The 21717-nt window shown below is 41.8% G+C and overlaps 1 protein-coding gene across 24 annotated transcripts in view; it reads right to left on the reverse strand.

The window, feature by feature from the left end:
* Positions 1 to 21717, reverse strand: part of camk2b1 (calcium/calmodulin-dependent protein kinase (CaM kinase) II beta 1) — a 58969-nt gene that overhangs the window by 20658 nt on the left and 16594 nt on the right. For 10 of the 24 annotated variants that reach the window (XM_058374459.1, XM_058374448.1, XM_058374456.1 and 7 more), the window contains exons 5-13: positions 21271 to 21336; positions 12201 to 12273; positions 8785 to 8887; positions 8014 to 8097; positions 7780 to 7874; positions 7093 to 7215; positions 6905 to 6988; positions 6057 to 6099; positions 5449 to 5544 (exon numbers count right to left, since the gene is read on the reverse strand). In XM_058374459.1, the coding sequence (XP_058230442.1) occupies positions 5449 to 5544; positions 6057 to 6099; positions 6905 to 6988; positions 7093 to 7215; positions 7780 to 7874; positions 8014 to 8097; positions 8785 to 8887; positions 12201 to 12273; positions 21271 to 21336 (767 nt within the window). Of the gene's footprint in view, positions 1 to 5448; positions 5545 to 6056; positions 6100 to 6904; positions 6989 to 7092; positions 7216 to 7779; positions 7875 to 8013; positions 8098 to 8784; positions 8888 to 12200; positions 12274 to 15924; positions 15998 to 21270; positions 21337 to 21717 lie in introns of those variants that run through there. The other 14 variants (XM_058374452.1, XM_058374454.1, XM_058374451.1 and 11 more) reach the window with 4 other exon arrangements.

Below are 21717 nucleotides of genomic sequence, written 5' to 3' on the forward strand. Positions count from 1 at the left end.
CCATTTCTTCAGCAAAAATGACATTGGACTCCATCAGAAGAATTTTGTTAGTGTTAAGTTTAACCACAAATGATTCAGACCTCTGGGAAACTCAGCTTCTGATCAGTTCACCCACATTCTGAATCTGATCAGGTATCAAGACTTCTGTTATAGAGGAAAACAGTCATACAGAGCCCCTGCTGTCTCCTCCTACATACGTTCCCTTATACACACTGTACACGGTTATGATTAGACTTAAAGGTTTGCTTAAAGGTGCTCGGGGTAGGAAAGCTCCCGAAATAGCACTTAGTTATTACGTGCAATATTACCTTTATTATCTTTAAACGATTTCATAAATCAGAAGCCAGACTGATCATGAGGAGGATGTCTCCTTTAGAAACACTGTACCCTTTGCACCTTTAAACGATAAATTACATTTAGGGTCGTTTTCACACTTGGGTTTTTTTTTTCTGGATCTGGTTGAGCCATCAGTTCAGTTGACCGATGGAGTGTGGAAACGGTTTTTGAACCTGGGGTCCTGAGAGCCGATCCCTGGTCGTCTGGGGTTCTCTGCGAGACCCTCGTGCTGAGCAACGTGACTGGTTTGACTTTTCACGTTAATTTGTCAAGTTACTTACCGTTTCTACTTTTTGTGTTGCTGGGGGAAAGAGTTGTCATGGTTACTGATGTATAAAACCATAGATTGGAAGCTGTGTAGTTAGTTCACTTTTGTGAGCGCCTGAACGGAGAAATGAAATAAAAATGTCTCTTGCCAAGCCTGCATGGCAAGAAAACTTCTGATATGGGATCGGCTCCTTGTTTGCAGGTATATTGCAGGATGGCATGCCATGCATCCAAAGAGAACCGATCTTCTCTGCTTGTGTTGTTGGTACCAATAACAATAAAGAAAACTGATGAGTCTACCAAAAAATAAAATTCATACCAAGTGTGAAAGCGCCCTAAGAATGGCGATTATAAAGATGACGTGTTACTGCTGAGCATTAAACAGTCGTATTAAACCTAACCAATTTCACTGACATAAGAGAACCTTCATAGAGTTCAATCATAATTTCATCATCAAGAAAATGCTACAAACCTTTACAAATTACAAACTCATTCTTTTTTTTGTCATGGTTTTCTCATGGCAGTGTTTCAATACTTTTACTGTTGCATGCTTTTACTAAGTCACTTATCTCACACATCTCTGACTCAGATCATAGATCATACATGAGGATGAACGCTGTGGATTTAAGGTGAATGAAATCACACATTATACTGTATTAATTGCTCTGTGCTGAATCAGTGAACCACAGAGCTTTGACAGTCGGCCATAGAGGAGAAAGAAGGAAGTGGTGATGACCACAAATCAGCATTGGTCATAGTCTAATGTCCTAGTACTAGTAACCACAGCTGTTTAAACTACACTACACATTTACACACTTTTATCCACACAGTCCAGGTCGGGGTCATGACCTGTGAAACAAAGGCTTAATTTGCTGAGGCCGAAGGAATTGTGCTGTGATCCCTGTGGAGAAAACTTAACTTGCTCTAGGGAGAGAGACTAGGAGAGGGTTGAGAGCCTTACCTTGCCATAAACACAGAGCGCGAGAACAGAAAGAGAGAAAGGAGGAAGAAAAAAAGGAGGACAGCAAAGGTAAAAAAATCTGCAGTACTGAGCTTTACTCTGTAAAGGAAGACTAAATCAACCCAATCTCACATCTACTGCATCTGAAGCGTATGGATGAGGTCCACAAAATGGTAATGAGGGGGAAAAAAAATCCTCACTTTTAATGGAAGTCAAACTCACCTTTGTGGAAGTCAGTAAAATATTTATGCAAATAAATTTTTGTAAAACGCTTTCACAGACTGTTTAAAGGTATTTGGAAGTTAAAGTCGTATAAAATCATATTAAATTTGTATATTTTGTCCTTTTACAAATGGGATACGGTTTTCTTTCCATTTTGGGTCATGCCAAATTTTTTTATGCCATTTTATTTCTTGTTTGTTTTTTAACCAATTTTATTGGAAAGTTGATAAGAAGTGAAGACAGATGATCAGAACTATATCACCAAAGTTCTGGTAATTTTCTGGTTAGATTTTTGCCATTCTTAAAGCTGCTACATTGATTATTATTATTACTGCTCCCCATTTTTCTTCCCAATCTGGTCACCTACTATTTCACCCCATCGCACGTCAACCGAAGCTCCCGTGTGTTTCATTCGAGACACCTTAAGCCAGCCAGCCATATCTTTTCGATTGCATTACATCCTCTGAGGAAATCTATATCTGCCCTCATCTGCATATATTAAATCACACACACCCATGATTGGCTAGTGTCACTGACTGACAGAGGAGAAAGAGTATGCCCCTCCCACCCAGAGAGTACGACCAGATTTGTCCACTTTAATTCCAGTTGTGTCAGAATTTTAAGCTTCGAGAAATTTGTAAATTCTCCTTTGCAATTCACAGACTTCCATTAAAGGTGAATTGTTAATAGATTTCTGTTCTTTTCTCATAACTAGGATAACCATGCTACAAATGCGGTAGAAAGAGAATGGGTTGAAAAACCTTTTAATTGTCTCTTTGATGAGATGGACATCTTCTGTCAAAGCTGATGGACATGTGAAGATGCTCATTGCTCAGAGTTCCTTCCCATTTGTGATATAAACAATACAAAGGAGAGCCACAAAAAAAAAGAAACTATTAACTGCTATTACGCTCTAAAGATTTTCTGACAAACAACGGACTGTGTCCGTAAAGACATTCAGATTCCAGGTGTGGTTCTTGGTTTTGAGCGCCACAGATGAGCAGAAGAGGGAGGGAGGGAGAGTGGCTAACCGATAGAGACAGTGCGGCATGAATATTTGATTGCAGGCGTGTGGAGAAAGCATCAAATATGAAGCGCAGCCTTTACACTGAGCCACAGCCACCACTCCAGCTGAGAGCACCAGCTCTCCACTCCCGTCTCAAAACGAGGGCTCTCCGGCGTGCTCAAACGGACATGACTTTACCGCTTAGAACGACAGGTTTGGATATTTGAATGCAGTAGGCTGCACCAAATATGAAACACAGCCTTTTGCACAAAGCGACAGCCACAGCTAGCTCACATGAGAAGCTGCACTTTATCACACTGAACAGTGTGGACGTATGGTGGGGTAGTTATGGAAGTAATTCTCAGGCATGTTGTATTCGAAGCATACACAGAAAAAATAAATAAATAAATAAATCAGAGGCGGTGGGTATCATCTCCTAACACCACAATGTCAAGCTACTCAAAAAGCACAGTTATCTTTCTCCACCCATCCAAAAAAAGAGAGACAAAAAAGAAGAAAAAAATCCCATCAGTCTCATTTTCTTTTTGACCACAATGCAAAATGTTGCAACAGACAACTTTCCCACATCCCAACATATTAGTGATCATGCGTTAGTCCAGTCGCTCATGCAACATTCAGTACAGCAGCAGGCAGCCCGTTCCATTCCCACTTTCAGGGTGAACTTCACAGTCTCATACAAATACAGAGGGACAGGAAAAAGAGAATAAGGGCTGAAGAGAATGAAACGTGATGGAATGAATACACGAGAGATGGATATTCAACACAGATTGAATCGAGAAACACTAATAACAGACATAGAGGAAACGAATAGTGCCTCCGTGATGTGGAGAAATATGAAATGATGACAATTATAACCGACAGCTGAGATGACCGATAGGACGACAGCGAAGGTGGAAGAGATACGGAAAGAGAAAAAACTTCGGATTATGAGTTAGAAGGAGACAAGTGTATGAGTGGAATGTGAGACAGGAAGAAGAGGAAGGTAAAGATGAGCCACTGTGGGTGGCGCATGCTTTTAGCGTCATGCAAAGTGGGAAAAAAAATGGACAAAAAGTATAGATATACAGGGGGGAGGAAGAGGAGAGGAGAGGAGAGGAGAGGAGAGGAGAGGAGAGGAGAGGAGAGGAGAGGAGAGGAGAGGAGAGGAGAGGAGAGGAGAGGAGAGGAGAGGAGAGGCTCTGTGTAATCATTAAGAGAATAAGGGAAGAAGTTAGAAGAATTGAAGAAGGCAAACAGGTAAAAAGAGAAGAGACAAGAAAAAGGGAAGAAGTTAAAGAGTCTTTTTTTAACATAATCTCATCTGTAGCACATCTATAAAGAGGGCTATTAAAAATATTATGGGGAGAGTCATCATCTAAACATATTTATACATCACTTGATTCTGACTGGTCAGGATGAATTTCCTGTAACAGCAGCTCTGACAGTATATCCAGCTGCCGTTACAAAATAGAAATAAATAAGTAATTAATCTTTCCAGCAAGAACTCATTCACTTGTACAGCAGGCACTCTTTATAACCTAGGGCTGATTTTTAAACAGAATTTTTATGCTACTGTTTAACAAAGAAAAACTCTAATCAATGACATGGTGAAATTGCATGTCAGGAGACTTACAGCCGGGAGTTTATTTAACATTTATGAAAGAAGTCTTCGGTATCAGATTTTTCTGACAGTTGGTAAATTTTCTTCTGAATATTCCTCAAGACTTTGCAGTTTTCAGTTTCTTGGTAATGTCAAGCTGTGTGTGTGTGTGTGTGTGTATGGGTATTGATAGAACTGGTGATGGAAAGAATGTTTTAGCTATTACTTATTGTAAGGTATAAGAGGAGCACAACACTTTGATGCTCCATGACTGATTATATACACCCATCAGCACTGATTATCTCCTCATCATGGCACCTGTTAGTGTGTGGGATATATTAACATTTTGTCCTCAAAGTTGATGTGTTAGAAGCAGGAAGGGTAAGCGTAAGGATTTGAGCAAGTTTGACAAAGGGCCAAATTGTGAAGGCTAGACGACTGGATCAGAGCATCTCCAAAACTGCAGCTCTTGTGGGGTGTTCCCGGTCTGCAGTGGTCAGTATCTATCAAAAGTATCCTTTAAGTCCTTTAAGACCTGTAAGTTGAGAGGTGGGGCCCATAAGCTTGCAAGACTTAAAGGATGTGCTGCTAACATCTTGGTGCCAGATACGACACCTTCAGGGATCTAGTGGAGTCCATGCCTCGACGGGCCAGGGCTGGTTTGGTTGCAAAAAGGGGGGACCAACACAATATCAGGCAGGTGGTCATAATGTTATGCCTGATCAGTGTGCATATAATAATTATATATAAAATAAAACCTATAGAAAAGATAAAATCTATATAGAGAGATAGACAGAATTCAGTAAATCAAATCAGTTAAAGGACATACACAAATCAGTTTGGCATAATCAGGTTGTCTGTTGGTTTCTCAGAACACTGAGAGAAAATCATGCCAAAACAGATAGAGATTAGGTTTAAAAAAACACACTGGAGTATTTCTTTAATAAGGGAGAGAGAAGAGTGGGAGGAGGAGGAAGAAGGACAAACAAGGACAGGGGAGAAATGTGGAAAAGAGGACAGAAGGAGGAGAGAAGGCCCCCTCAGGGACTCTGCTACCTTGTTCCACCAGCCCTGCTGTGGTGCCCGCTGCTGCAGCAACAGCAGCAGCGGCGGCAGTGACCGAGGCCGGAGCCGTGGTCTGCCTGCTACCCACTGACACACACCGTCCACACACACACACAAAATGAGAGGGAGGAAAGAGAGAGGGAGAAAGGGAGAGAGAGAGAGAAAGAGAGAGAGAGAGAGAGAGAGAGAGAGAGAGAGAGAGAGAAAGAGGGTGGGATAGAAAGGGAGAAAGAGCACAAGGAGGAGAGAAGTGTTTATTAGTCTAAGAGCAAAAGAGAATAGAGAATATTTTGTTCTTTAAGAAAGCACGTGAAAATGATCCCCACTCAAAACTATCACATCAGATGTTCATTTTAATCATCCGCAGCGACACAGCTTCGAGACATGGACACGATTCTTTAGAAGGCATGGATGCACACAGAGACAGGTAACAGACGACAGGAGCACATAAGGACATGAAGGGACTCGGAGACGAAACGGTCCCTAAATCAAAAACACGGCTCATGGCTTATCAGACATGTCAACTGAAGAGCATGACGCACTGTAAAACAACAAAGGAAACCAGAATTTTGATGTGACGCACATTCCAAGTGACTTACCAGAGAAGTTCCGGGACACCAGCATGGTAGTCAGGATAGCGCCCTACAAGGAGAGAGAGAGAAAGACCGAAAGATGGTCGATAACCATGTGGGTGAGTCAGTTTTAACTGGGACTGATATTGTCAATGTTACCCGACTATAGATGGAGAACAATCTGCTTTAGCCTGAACAATAACAAAGCTTGAGTGTAGTGTAGAACCTAAATCCAAACAAACCCAGGATAACAACTAGCCTAATTAACAAATAGAAATTTGTCATATATACATTACAGCACATTGAAATTCTTTCTTTGCATATCCCATCCTTGGAGGTTGGGGTCAGAGCGCAGGGTCAGCCATGATACAGCGCCCCAGGAGCAGAGAGTGTTAAGGGCCTTGCTCAAGGGGCCAACAGTGGCAACTCAGTGGTGCTGGGGCTTGAATCCCCAATCTTTCTGTCTTCCAGAGCCTTACCCACTTGAGCCACCACCGGCCCACCGAGAATTGAAGTAATAAAGAGCAGGCGGAGAAGCTATTATCCCTCTACATAAAACCTTCAGGTGCCACTGGGTTTAGAGTAAGACTGATTGAATTTCACTTTTTAATACTATTTGATAATTTAATATTTGTGTGCACTTGTGTACACGCAAGCAGTACATCAGCTTATATGTGGCTGAAACTGACATGATGCTGGGCATAAACATCCTGTATCTCACCCTATAGAGTGAGCATGTAGAGTGAACAGGAAGCCATTTGGAATTCAATCACACCCCAAGCCAAGGATTTTCACGTCACATATACATATAAATAAGACCCCATAAGTAATCCATTTAATCCCTTTTAAAGAGCCATCTTGAGTGTGTGTCACACCTTGAGTTTCCTTCTGGCGTTGAACTTCTTCAGGCACTCCACTGTCTCTTGTCTGTGCATCATGGAGGCCACTGTAGAGCGTTGCTAAGGAGACGAGCAAAGAGAACTGAGTGATGAGATCTACATGACTGTGCAAGATGGATGTATATGCATAGAGAGGATCACTTATGCACGGTGTAAGTACTTACGCAGACCCATGGGTGTTTAAGAGCCTCCTGTGCTGTGATTCTCTTGGCTGGATTGATGGTCAGCATCTGGTTGATGAGGTTTTTGGCTTCAGGAGTGACTGTGTCCCACTCTGGAGATGGAAACTAGCCAAAACAACTAAGAATGTCAAAAAAATCTCATATACACACACACAACCTTACTGATGATTCACAGTAATCTACAGTCCTTATCTCTTTATCAAAGCATATGACAAGACTTCTATTTAAGACTCTATATAAGGATGAAGTTTACATTTAGATTCATTCTGGAAAAAAGAAAACTAATGAATGTCAGAAGAAATAAAAAATGGATCTAATTTGCTTATATATACAATGCACATCTTAAATACAAATACAATGACTTACATGCATAAATATTTCATCTGCTCCAGACTACTAAAACATTTTCTGATTGCGCTCTATGGCATTTTAACTGCTTATGTTGTTCGCACCAAATCAGCTGCTTCCAGACAGACTGCATTTATAAACACGAAAGCTCCAAAAATTTTGACGATTTATAATGATTTTATTATTATATCATACCACCCAGTCCTAACTGTTAATATTTTTACCAATCTATTAATATGAGATAAAAGGTTTCGTGAGTGATCATTTACTAAATAGAACAGAAATGGAGAAGTGTAAGAGAGGATGAAGAGTGTGACTTACATCATAAGCCCCAGCTTTAATCTGCTGGTAGAGTTTGTGCTGGTCCTCATCCCAGAACGGAGGATAACCAACCAGCAGAATGTAGAGGATCACACCTGACACACACACACACACACACAAAACCACACACACACACATATTCTCTTGACATTTGAGGCTGTGTATGTCCTTCAAATGTATGTGGCTCTATGTGTGTGTGTGTGTGTGTGTGTGTGTGTGTGTGTGAGTTTTTACCACAGGCCCAGATGTCCACAGGTTTCCCATATGCCTCCTTCCTCAGCACCTCAGGGGACAGATACCCTGGTGTCCCTGCAAATCCTGCACATTCGACACACACATACTTCTATGAATCTACTGTTATTAGCCAAAAATCCTAAACTGTATTTATAATGCTTGATCAAGAACAATGAACAACATTATGGGGGGATGTGGTAGCTTAGTGGCTAAGGTATTGGACTACTGACCACCAAGGGGCCCTGAGCAAGGCCCTTAACCATCAATTGCTTAGTTGTCCAAAGTCTCTGGATAAGGGAGTCTGCCAAATCCAGTGTGCATTTAACATTTAATTGAAATGACAATACTCCTCTCAGAAATGACTTACTGCCCCTTTAAGGCTCTGATAAGAAACAGCAGTAAAAAATGTTGGAGCTGTTATATAATGTATATCACAGTGCTGTTTGTTACTTGTGATTTTAAGATTTTGAGTTTCACTGACTCTTACAATATACATTTCGTCTTCAATATTTACCAGCCATGCTTCCTAACCAACCACAAAGCGTATTTTAACGGCATTTCGTAACCAACAATAAAGCCTGCTCGTAGTCTTGCTTTATCTGCTCTGGTATCTGGGTCAAAGTTTTTTATAACTCTCTTCTGTACGTAATTTAGGCCAAGCTCAGTAGAAAGAGAATTATAACTAATAGGAACAAAACTGCATTAAGTTGGTCAAAAGTAACTAAAAGGGCTTTAAAAAAGGTGAGACATCACTACGGTGCAGTTGCATACCAAACCATGCCTGCTGATCTCCCTGCACTTCGATGGCCAGACCAAAATCGGCCAGCTTGACCGCGGCGTTCTTACACTTACTGGCCAGGAGCAGGTTCTCTGGCTGGATGGAGAGCAGAGAGAGATGTTACTACTTCCACCAAAACACACAGCCACACACACACACACACACACACACACACACAAATACTGAACACAGACTGGCAGCTACACTGTACATGCAGACAAACATCTGCACACAAACTGTGGAAAGCCACACACACACACACACACACACTCACACACACTATCAACTAATGTAAGATTTCACACCTTCCCCATTTTCACTTGCCAGAAAGACACATGGATGCAGTTAAAACCATGCTTTGTTCTTACCCGCTGTTTAATGCAAAGTGAGGAGAAGTAAGTACATTAAAATTTTGACACTTCACAGAACTTCTGAACTTCTTAAATGGAGTCCAGGAGTGAAGTCATTATTTGCCTCTGCTGATATTGGAAGTGTAATAAGTGTGCAAGTGCAACTGTGTGCGTGCGTGCGTGTGTGTGCGTGTGTGTGACCCAGATTAGCTAGCCTCGTTTTTCTCTGTCACTGACGGATACTAATAAAGTACCGTTCCCCATACGACTGTGATACGCTGCACACAACATATGTGCTCACACACACACACTCTCATGTAACAGTCTCCAGGATATCTGACAGATGTACTGTATGCATCCACACACACACACACACACACACACACATTCCTTTTAGCAAAGATTCCACTGCAGTTTAAACATGGTGCTTTTCCTGCATTGCAGTGGTTTGGGTTTCTGCAATCTACCTTCATGACTTTTTTACCTTCTCGCACATATGCGGATATCTGCGCCACTCACTATAGCCGGAGAGTTTGAGTATACCTGTGAAATGCCATCAAGAAAGGTTTTCTGTCTGGCGTTTGCTTCTGTATCTATATAAGTAACGATTAAGGGATGCGTATAGCTGCTTTAATTGTCTAAATCATCGCTTGTCTAAAAACTACATTACATTGTGTAAAACTGGATATATCTTTAAAATATGGGAAAAAGGGATGTTGTTGTTAGTTTTCTATCTTACAGCACCATCTGGAAGCTAAATCCTTGTCCTTTTTTAGCACATAGATTGGTTCCATGTCACACCAGGATCAGACTAAGAGGCATGGGCCAAAAGGAAAGGAGACTACATTAAAATCCTCATCAGATTGCAGATTGGGTTCAAATCCCGACAAAGTCAGTCATCCATGTCCGGGAGCAACAGGGGCAAAATTAGCAGTTCTCTCTGGGTGGGGGGTGGGGCATAGTCTCTCTCCCCTGTCGAACGCTAGCCAGTTTGTGAGCTGATGTATGTGAAAGAGAACAGATAACGCTTTCCTCTGTTTGCATATTGATTATATGGTTCCGATTTTAACTGTATAGTTGTGTAATGAAACACACAAAAGCTATATTTGGGCCAACTGATGTAAAAGAAGTGGCTATAATCACTTGCAAGTGGCTATATCACATATCTAAAGTGCAGCATTATTTCTGAGAGGTTACTGTTGAGAGCAGTACTGCTGAGTGCGAGAACACGGAGAAGCTGGATTGTACGAGGAACACTGCAATATCCTTTCTCAGCTATATTTAAGGGGGAAACACACACACACACACAAAGTCACTAAAGGACTCCAAACCTGCCCAGCTGCCTTGAGTAGGTTTTGCTCACTTTGACTGAGATAAGTTCAGAAAGATTTACTGTGTGAGTAACACATCCTGTTGCAGCCCAGCATAACTCTGTGTGTGTGTGTGTGTATATGTGTGTGTTGGAATGAAACAGATCTCTTATTCCTGTGGAAGCTGCTCCTGCTGCATTCCCACTACCAAGAGCAGGAGTCATAGGCCTCTATTGAAAAGGGCACTCCAATTTAAGCAGACATCGATAGCGTGAAACTGGAGTGGCCCTAGACTCAGGGGACCTGACTGGCAAACTAAACAATGACGCATCACGCTCAAGCCGTGTGTGTGTGTGTGTGTGTGTTTTTAATCACTCTCAAATATGTGTTTAACCTCATGTGATTACCCTTTTCCATGAGAGTGAAAATTAAAAATCTGGTACCATTGTCCAGTGTAACCCCTCACTTACGACATTTTATCGAAACCTTTTTAAATATCAGCAGAGTTGTGGAATTTGATCAGTACAGACACTAAAGATAAGCGAAAGAATTAAATCTTAAATGCACTGCACTGCATCCGTAGATAACCAAGCAATTTTACACTGTTTACTGAAAAGGGTCAGTAATATTATTTATTCATTAATGATTCACACTCGCCAGCTACAGTGCATCTAATTTAAGCCCCGTTAAATACAAAACATGATATGACTCTAGTAAGTGCAAACTAGAAATTGTGACATTAAGATACATACTGTGTACATATACATATATATACATATACATACATATACACATATATATATATATATATATACACATATACACACACACACACATATATATATATATATATATATATATATATATAAACACTATACCCCCTACACACACACACTCCATCTCATTAGGCTCATAAACGATGTGCTTCTTCTCAAACATAATCTCAGAGACATTTTTCTTGCTCTAAATGTGCTACTTTTACTTACTTTTCTCTGTATCACTCACAGAGACAGACATTTCTGCCTTGTCACTTTTTATTTGATAGAAGATCATTAACACTACACGGTTTGTCATTTTGCCTCCTGTCTAACTATAGCTGCATGGTGATGCGACGCAGGAAGAAAGCTTTAACTGGTAGGGTGAAATGATTAGCGCTGAATATCAGCAAGGGTCAGTGGCTCTCTCTCTCTCTCTCTCTCTCTCTCTCTCTCAACACTACATCCTGTGTGGACTTGATCAGAAACTGCACATCCTTTTGAAACTTTTGACAGGTGACAATAATATGTTCACGTTACTGAAGGAAAGTATATCCTTCTCTATTATAAAGTTACAGGTGGGCATTTCTGAAATTAATTATTTAGCTGAATGACCAATGAGTGCACCTTTTGCCTGGGAACGGAATTACTTTGGCTAAAATATGGAAGCTAATGGAAGCTACACCGAGCAAGAAATGGATTTATGTTCATACTAGTTCTCAGAAAAACATTCACTGCAGTGTAGAAGATGGAAGAACTTTCGAACTTCACTCTCCTGGCCGATCGTTAAATCAGCACTGCCATACTGCTATCACTGTGTGTTTTTATAGCTCATATTTATCAATTATTAACATCGCCAAAAACAGCTACGCAGTCCACACAGTGGTAGCTGATTTTCCACTCCCGACAGCACACTCCCCATTCCCAGACACACACATATACACACTTGCTCACACGTTACTCAGCAGACGACAACATGACACCTGTCACTCACCTTCAGGTCTCGGTGCACCACGCCCATTTGATGGCAGTGAAGCACCGCCTCCAGGATCTGCTGGATGCAATGACTGCATGCAAACACCAGGGGGCGCATGTTAGTCTGAGCAGCGCTTACAGTCCCGTGCACAGGCCAGGGGGGTATTTGGGACAGGGGGAGAAAAGTGTGGAAAGGGGGAGGGGGATCTCTGCAGACACAAAAGCTCTTGCCTTCCAAACACGAAGAAGCAATTCTCCTGCAGCTACTTTTGCAGCTCTACTAGTGCCATGTTAATGTTATATTAAGTTAGATTTATCAAAATCGCATAGGCTAGTTGCATACCTTCACTCTACAAGGTAACTATGGTTCGATTATGCACCGGACCATCACACCTATACGTTCCCTCTGAACATCCCATTCCAGATTTAGTCCCCTTTACTGCTATAATGCGCTCTACTCTTCTAAGAAGGTTTTCCACTAGATATTGGAATGGGGCTGTGGGTATTTGTGTCCATTCAGCCACAAGCGAGATCAGACACTGATGCTGATGAGCCCCAGGACTTCATCCCAAAGGTGTTCAGTGGAGTTGTGCCAGAGTCTATGCAGAACTCTTCAGTTTTTCCACTCCAACCTTAGCAAACCATGTCTTCAATTGTGTGGTTCCAACTCTGGATACAGGTGTGATAGTCAGGTGTACACATATTTTTGGCCATGTAGTCTATTTCTTATGGTATTTATAGCTGGGATTGACAGGTAGGACTGCGTAAGTCCTTATATTTTAACTTCAGTCTCAATTCTATTTCATTTTAAATGTTCGACAGATATATCGACGAATTTGGATTTACATTTAATCATGAAATTTTGTTTAAAAGATAATCAAAGACCAAAATAAGCTTAAATCTATTTGGGGGAAAAAAAAAGTGATGAAAAATCTGAAAGGCAAGGCTGTGTGCCTGTGGAGAATTCGGCTTCTTTTCTTCTAATCTATATCTATGTCTCTCTATCTCACCCTTACAGTTCAGTACAGAAATCGTATCTTCTTAAAAGACAGAGCAACAGAACCATGGCTTCACTATCCGGAATAAAAAAGAAACAAAACGCTCTTGTCTTCCCTTGTGAAAAATTCAGACAGTTACATAAGACAACAGGGTCATATCAGGAGACGAACGCAGACAGAGGGAGATGGATACAAACTATGCACATATCTATGCTGGACCAGATAGATATATCAATACACGGACTGGAAAGACAACCATGTGATGTTCCTTTGCATGACCGTGTGTGTTTGTGAGCGCTAAGGAGTGTGTGTGTACGCACGTGTGGGAGGTTGAGGCTCATGCACGATGTGAGGCGGCAGCAACGCATTGCATGCATGAGGGCCGGTTGCTAAGAGACCGCAGCATGTCGTCATGTGCCGGTGTACAGGGTGCTACAGTGCCGAGAGATGCAGATTATAGGCTTTCCGGGGGTGGGCGAAAGGGGGGAGTGAGCTGGACTAATTCTAATGGCAGTAATGACGAAATTTAGCCGATTACAACTGTAAAAACAAGGACATGACTTAAGCAAAACAGCCTAATGGCACAATTATGACCGCACTTCATAAGGTCTGATACACAGACAAGGAAAATGTGATGCACAGATACACACAGAGAAAGTGTGCGAGTCGATGGCATAAGGTGCATTTGTGACAGAGGGTGCGAAAAGTGTGGCGGATATTATTGTGTGTGCGTGTGTGTACGTGCTCTGATTTACTGCGAGTGGCAAGGCCATAAAGATCAGGGAAATAAATCAGAGCTCTGTCTCTTCCAATGAATAAATTCTGCACCGGTCATATCATACCGTGCGTGTCTATGTGTGCATGTGTGAGCTACAGAGAGATGAACTGTGTTCCAGCATTTCAAGAAAAGTGGTCTCTTTTCCATGTAAGTTGATATGCAAGTCTGCTATTTGAGCTTGTAGGCATGAAGAGTGTGTGTGTGTGTGTGTGTGTGTGTGTGAATAAACATACCGTATGTACATCACATCCTTACGTGAAGATGCTAAATTGTGAACACTTGAATTTAGGATTTTGAGTGTGTGTGTGTGTGTGTGTGTATATCGCTCTTCACCTCCCCCACTGTCAGCTGTTGAGCAGCGTGGCCTGCTGAGAGGAAAGGTCTTTAGGGTGCTGTCGCAAATGTTACTGTGTCAAGTTGTAACCTCGGCAGTATTCGGTAATGCTTTTAGAGTGACGGCCCATGCCTCTGCGGCGCTCGACTCATGATCGACTTTATAAATAACTTCACACACACACAGGCACTCGGGGACATGTATACGTTATAAATACAAAAACAGTTATTGATCTCAGAACTGCATGACTATTACTACTGACCAGTCATGTGTTTAAAAGCATGTGGAACGGACAGAAGGGGAGATCACATAGAACGGTATGGTTGCTTAAATATTAAACGCAAGTCGGAGTAAAAATGACGATTTGAGCCCGGTGAGGATTATGACAGAGAGATGAAAGTGTGCCTACAGGCGTGCCTTGTGTATGTGTAACACCTTCTGTTCACCTTGCTATCTACAGATAGCAAGGGAGACAACGGAGAGTTTCTTTCTAAATGACAAACTGACCAGTTTATCAGGACACCTGTTCACCTGCAATTCTACGTTCAGCCAATCATGTGCCAGCAGCACAATGCATAACATCATTCAGGTCGAGAGCATCAAAAGTTTGGACAGTCAAAGACCAGAATTTGTCCAGTTTGGAGGACGCTGTAGCCACTGAAGGCTTAGATTGCTGTTCTTTATTGAGAGCAGGGGAATGTGATGTGGTCTCATGCTGTTATAGCCTCAAGCCAACATGATTTGAGATGCTTTTTGGCTCAACACGGTTGTAATGGGTGCCTAGCCTTCGTGTCAGCTCGAAGGTGTCTGGCTCTGGACTCTCCCATCAATAAGATATTTCCCCATGCACAACTGGATGATTTTTTTGTGCCAGATCTCTAGAGATCTGTTTGGAAACAGTCGAATAAAATCCTGGCAGTCACTGAGATCACGTTTTATTTCCCTTGGTCTGATGTTTGCTGTGATGATTTTATGAACTGAGCTGCTGCCACATGATTGGCTGACTGGATGAAAAATCATATCAGGAGGTGTTCCTAATAAAGTAGTTGGTGAGTGAAACATGCTATAGATACCTTGCATTTCTTGCATCTCTGAGACATATATTTATAGATAAACTTACTTTATATTTATATAAGTATTATATTACTTCTTCTGTGCTTTTTTTCTCCAATTTATTTGAGGAATGACTCGTGACCATATGAGAAGATACTTGTGCTTGTATATAGATATATGAAGAAATTATTTTCTTTTTTTACTTCCAAACATAGCATGAAAATCGGCTTATTACGCCGTTATGTAAAAAGCAACAAGCATGTAAACAGACTGAAAACAAAGGTACAAATCAAACGAAAGCTATACAATAATTATTGGGGGAAATAAACAAGCATCCTAAATCAAACAAAAAAAAAGATACTGGCTGTGATTCTAGACTACAGTCTAGTGAAGACAAGCTGAACTGATGTACAGAATAAGAATAGCAGGAAGGGGTTGGGGAGCAGGCAATGCAACAACACAAGCTCATGATGCCAACTGACATACAGACAGGCAAGACCCACAAACAGACAGACAGACAGGTGCAGGCAATGACAGACAGACATGGGCAGAGCAGGATGTGAGTGGGCTACATACTGACCTTCAGGTCCCTGTGCACTATGTCATGTTGGTGAATGTGATTGACACTGTCTAGAATCTGATGGATGCAGTGACTGTGAAGACAAAAAGAGGGAGAAACAAAAAAAAAAAAAAAAGAAAGAAAACAAGGGAATGAGGGAGTAGAGGTGGAGAAAGAAGACGAGAAGAGATGAAGGGAGGGTGAGAGGATATAAGACAGTGAACCATGATGCAATAAATAAGCAGTGGAAAGGAATGGAACGAAAAGGGTAGGGATGGAGGAGAGGACAGGGATCGGAAGAGGATGAGAAGGAGTGATGAAGTGAAAGAGTGGAAGGGAGAAGGGAAAAAAAAAGAGCGAGTGAAAGTGGAGGTGAAGAGACAAAACATTTTTTAACATGATGAGACATACTGGCAACAGCACCCAGCCTGACATGCTTACAACAGAGAGAGAGAGAGAGAGAGAGAGAGAGAGAGAGAGATGAATAAAAAGAGAGAGAGGAAGGTGAAACAGTAGAAGGTGATGAGGAAAAAATGAAGGAGTAAGAGAGACATGAGTTGATTTTAAATAGTGTGTGTGTGTGTGTGGGAATGAGATTTATGTGTGACAAATTTCTGGAGCAGTGAGACTACAGCATTCACACACACACACACACACACACACACCCTAATCCTAATATATTGTCTATTGTTATTAAAATAGTGTCCTTAAGCATTTATTATACAATACAACGTTATCTACTCTCTCTGAGCATTCTGGTTTCTATAAACAGCCTTAGTTTTGGGTCAATTTGAAATAAATAAACTTATTTGGTCAATTTATTCATTTTAAAGTTGCAGACAGTTGACTGTCACACATCATTCAGTTTGATTCGCTCTATTGCGACTAGCGTCCTGCAATGTGTAATGGTATAACAGCAATAAGCTATTTTCATCCACACTTCTGAGGTCATGTTAAAAACAGACAGGAAATGAATCGACTTTAATTCTATACCTTAGAGACACACGTATTGAGCACTCAGACTTATATATCTATCACACGGAGTGAAAAGAGTACATGTTCACCACACACCTGACAAGAGGAGCTACATATGGGAGAAACAGGCATGAGTGACACAGTTAGAAGACGGAGCGAGTGAAAGAAAGACAGAGAGAGACAGAGAGAGAGAGAGAGAGAGAGAGAGAGAGAGAGGTGGTACAGATAAAGACAGGACAAGACCAACAGAAACGGACAGATGAAGCCCTAATTACGATAGTTAATTGGAGACCTAGTTTCTGTCTGTCTCTCTCTCTGAGGAGAAGAGGATGAGAGAGTTAATGTGAAAGAGGGGAGAGAAGAGACACAAAAAAGAAAAGAGAGAGAGAGAGAAAGAGAGAGAGAGAGAACAAACTTGTTAGTATAATTATATCATGACGCTTCTTCTACAAGTTCTACAAGAAAATTCAATTCGGCTTAACCTGTAGCTCCGCCCCAATTCATGCTTACTGTGTATTAATGTGCAATGGTTCGATTGTTGACGCCCCCAAACGTGAGGTCTGTTTGCTACTCTTTCGCTTTTCTTATCACCTGGTTTATAAAGCAGTAGTTAATATTAGGCTTCCCATTTTGTTAGCTTGACTGTGTGTTAATGTTATATTAGTGTTAGATAATGTTAGCCGTCTTGCGTAATATTTTTCTCTATTCAAACTGCAAGTATTTGTGACTTCTCTGGTTTTTTCCAGAACTACAGCACCGTGCTGGTCTGGGATGTGACTGCTCCATGACCCTGTCGTCTCTCCTCGCTGATCTGACACGGGCTCGAGGGAAAGCGAGAGGACACACAGACACTCTCAGGCTGAACGCTTGAGCCAAGTGCTTCGCTGAGTGAATATACCTTATTCATCCTGTCAGAGAAGACGTTGCGTCAAACATTTCTCAATTTCATGAGCGAGCTGTTTCTCTAAATAGATTGCAGGGTGCAATGTTATTTTTGCCATGCGCACGAATAACATTACAGCAGCTAGATTTAAGCAAACCAAAAACCGGATTCCGAAAGGCTCCTCGTCAAGTGCACGGCATTTAGTATGTTCACTGGCTTCCACTTTTAGGCATTTAGGTTGCCTAGCTGTCAAATTTTGACAACACCGAACAGGCATAACATTATGACCACCTGCCTAATATTGTGTCTGCTCCCGTTTTGCTGCCAAAACAGACTCGTTGAGGCATGGACTCCACTTGTTCTATGGAATCTTGCACCAAGATGTTAGCAGCAGACTACATACTTTTGATACATACTGACCACTGCAGACCGGGAACACCCCACAAGAGCTGCGGTTTTGGAGATGCTCTGATCCAGTGGTCTAGCCATCACAATTCGGCCCTTGTCAAACTCGCTCAAATCCTTACGCTTACCCATCTTTCCTGCTTCTAACACATCAACTTTGAGGACAAAACGTTCACTTACTGCCTAATATATCCCACCCACTAACAGGTGCCATGATGAGGAGATCATCAGTGTTATTCACTTCACCTCTCACTGCTTATAATGTTATGCCTGATCGGTATATTTACTAGTAGATGCATGCTTGACTTTCCCCGGGGTCACATATTGTCTTCATATGACTGACTTACAGGGAGAATTACTCACTCAAGATTACTATAACAAAACATATCTGTCTAGTTTCTGCCTCTATTTCCTGAACACAAGCTTGAAACCTGTGAACTGTAAGTGGGTTGTTTTTGTTAATCTGCAGAAAGGACAGAAAGACAGATGGACTCTTTCTGTCAGCTGCAGTTTGTGCGATTGTGCCATGTGCTCAGTAGTATAAAGGACACAGAGTGGCACAATAAACGTGCCACAGCTGGCATGCGGCATCACATTCCACATTGAAACTGGAATGAATTTCACAACATCCTCAGGAGGCGGTGAGTGAACATACTTCAACTACAGTATGACCACACTGCATACAGAAAATGACACTTTCGTCGGATTAAGTACTATCCTCCTAGAGAGAGAGTGTGAGAGAGAGAGAGAGAGAGAGACAGACAGACAGACAGCAAAGTATTGACCCTGCAGCTGTAAAGTTTATTCAGTCTCAAGTTCCACCCGTTTCATCCCTTTCCAAGCTCAACCGCTGAGACCGACCACTGCAAGACCTGTGACAAGAAGCATGTCGGTTTGTTCAGGCGTTGAGAAAAATCTGTTTTGAATCTGAATTGCAGAATAAATTGTAATGACAGGTCTCAAAGGTGTGAGCACACTCCAGAGTGTGTTGTCTGATTCAGTGCGCTGTAACCTGATTCATAATGCAACAGCAATCTTGTGATTACTAGAAAATAAACGCACTCGAGTGTTTAAGCATCTCGAATATCTGCTATTTAAATATACAGACGCCCTATTATTAGGAGTGCTTTCAGACTCTATGGTCATTTGATTCTTTTAGTTCAGAATTTTCCCTATTCAAAGACGCCCGTAAGAGATGGAAACTGAGATACAGCAATGGGAAATGTACAAAGCAACCCTTTTGTATAGCTAGAATACGCTGTGCTCCTGCTACACCTCGGCTCTGTTCCCTGGCTCGGCTCTTGTGCCTCGCATGCCAAAATATGCTGCTTTCACCCCATAACACACAGCATGCATAGGAAATCAGCACTGACTCATTTTCTCGCTGCATTCAAATTGAATCTAAGTGTAATCGTTGTTTCCACCTGCCGTGCAGAAAGGGTTTGATTCAGACATTACTGCGTGTGTGCACGTTGCCTAAAGACAGTAAAGGCTCGGGTTACGTGATCGGCGGAACACTGCTGCGTGACACGCATTATCATAAGGCGCGGGGAACGCTCTGTGATTATGTTATTCCAGACGTTCCAACCACCTGTATGTGCAACCTGCAGCGGTTATTCCTTAATGAACCAGCTATACACACACACACCCACACACCCACACACACACTAATATGAAGGTTATCAAACGACTCTCTTATTCATGTAGTGGAAAGGGCTGTTATCTAGTGTGTGTGTGTTTATACACAGTAAATGAAATGAGTGAAAGAATGAAAGTGAGCCCTTTTCCACTGACACAGTGCCAATGCTGGTTTCAGATCCAGTGCCTAATCTTGATCAGTTTTTAACCAGAAAAAAGCCAAATTTCCTGCACGATGTAGTTTTGCTAATTCCCATCTACTAGCCAATTCTCCTCTACCACATTACAGCAACCAGACTGGGAGGGTGAAATCTAACTCCAAGACACATAAAGCCAGCCAACCTCTACTGTACATCACACTTGAAGGAAAGCGCTATTCACCCTCTACCACATACATAATCTCACCAAAGCCCCAAGACTGGCTGGTGTCACTGTGATTGACAGGAAGGGAAGGAAACTCGGCTCCTGGTCTGAGATTTGCGAGATTTAAACTCACAATCTTTTAAAGGCTTTTATATTGCGCTGCGCAAAGCATCCGAAATCTACTACAGAAAACAAACAAGTATGCATACCCAGAAAGTGGAGCCATAGTTCTTATCGTCAACTTATAAAGTCTGTAAGTTGTTAGCCAACATTGAGGCTACGTCCAGTTAGTATCTTTATTTGTCTCTTAATATGTTTAGCTGTTAGGTGACTGAATGTAGTAAGCGACAAACCTCTAAGGCAAAACTGTGCATGCAAATTAATCCGACTAGTAAAACTGCAGGCAGTTTATGACCTGTGTGCAGTGCTGCGATTCAGAAAAAGTAGTATGCACTACGTAGGAAGTATGGCCTATTAATCTGTCCATGCAATGGGTAAATCTTAAAAAGTTTCATCATCCTACATCTGATCACACACTGGTTCAGCTGTTAAACTGGTGGAAACATGGTTCTAAAAACAGCTTCTCTGGTTCCTGAGCAAGCGCTGACACAGTGTTGGTGGAAATGTGGCGAGTGAAGAAAAAAAAGAGAAAGCTTCGAAGAGATGGTAGAGAGTAAGAAAGGTAGAGAGTGAGAAATGAAAAGCACTACAGAAACCGACAATATGAGGTTCGGGCCATGATACTGTCTCTACATGTAAAGCGTGCAGGAGCATCTACACGATAAAGAGTATCCTGAGCTAGATTGGGGCCGAGTCATACTAAGCATTTATTCAGTACATATCCTTGTAGTGTTTACTTGTGCGTGTGATTGTGTTTTAGATCATGTAGGAAGATTGTGTAGGCACATGCCTAAATGTGTGTAAAGTAGTAGAATGTGTGCAACCGGGGTGGAGACCAACATGGTGAACAATGAAGGAGAGAACACAAGGGGGAAAACAATAGGACAGAGAGAGACAGAAGAAGAGAGGCATCACAACAGCAGGAGCTGAGGAAAGACAGAGAGACAGAAAGAGTGAGAGAGGCGCAGGACAGCTTTGCGTACCTGGCATCAGCCTCGCTATAGTACTCTCTGGCAACAATGTCTTCAAACAGCTCTCCCCCTGTCACCCTGCAGAGCAAAAAGAGTGTTGGTTAGCACCACGCTCACTCACACATGCTTCCTGCATCCACACACACACACACACACACACACCACGCACCCACGCAACAGCTCAGCATCATTTCCATGGAAACAGAACCCGCTATGACAATTCTAAGGGAGTCTCATCATCTTTATCAACGCGTTCTAGCGCACTCTGCATCTTCCACATCATGTAAGATGTTACGAAATGGTGAAATCATGCTTCAGGGATCAATACGGAAAATGGGCCAAACTGGTACAATAGAAGTAAACACGAGGAATGAAATGTTCCATAAGCTTTTTTAATGACAGTACAGAGATATAAATCAGTCAAGCAATCAATTTAAAAACATAGACGTGTGCTGTACA

This window comes from Hemibagrus wyckioides, linkage group LG22, assembly GCF_019097595.1.
Source record: "Hemibagrus wyckioides isolate EC202008001 linkage group LG22, SWU_Hwy_1.0, whole genome shotgun sequence".
In the NCBI taxonomy this organism is placed as follows: domain Eukaryota; kingdom Metazoa; phylum Chordata; class Actinopteri; order Siluriformes; family Bagridae; genus Hemibagrus; species Hemibagrus wyckioides.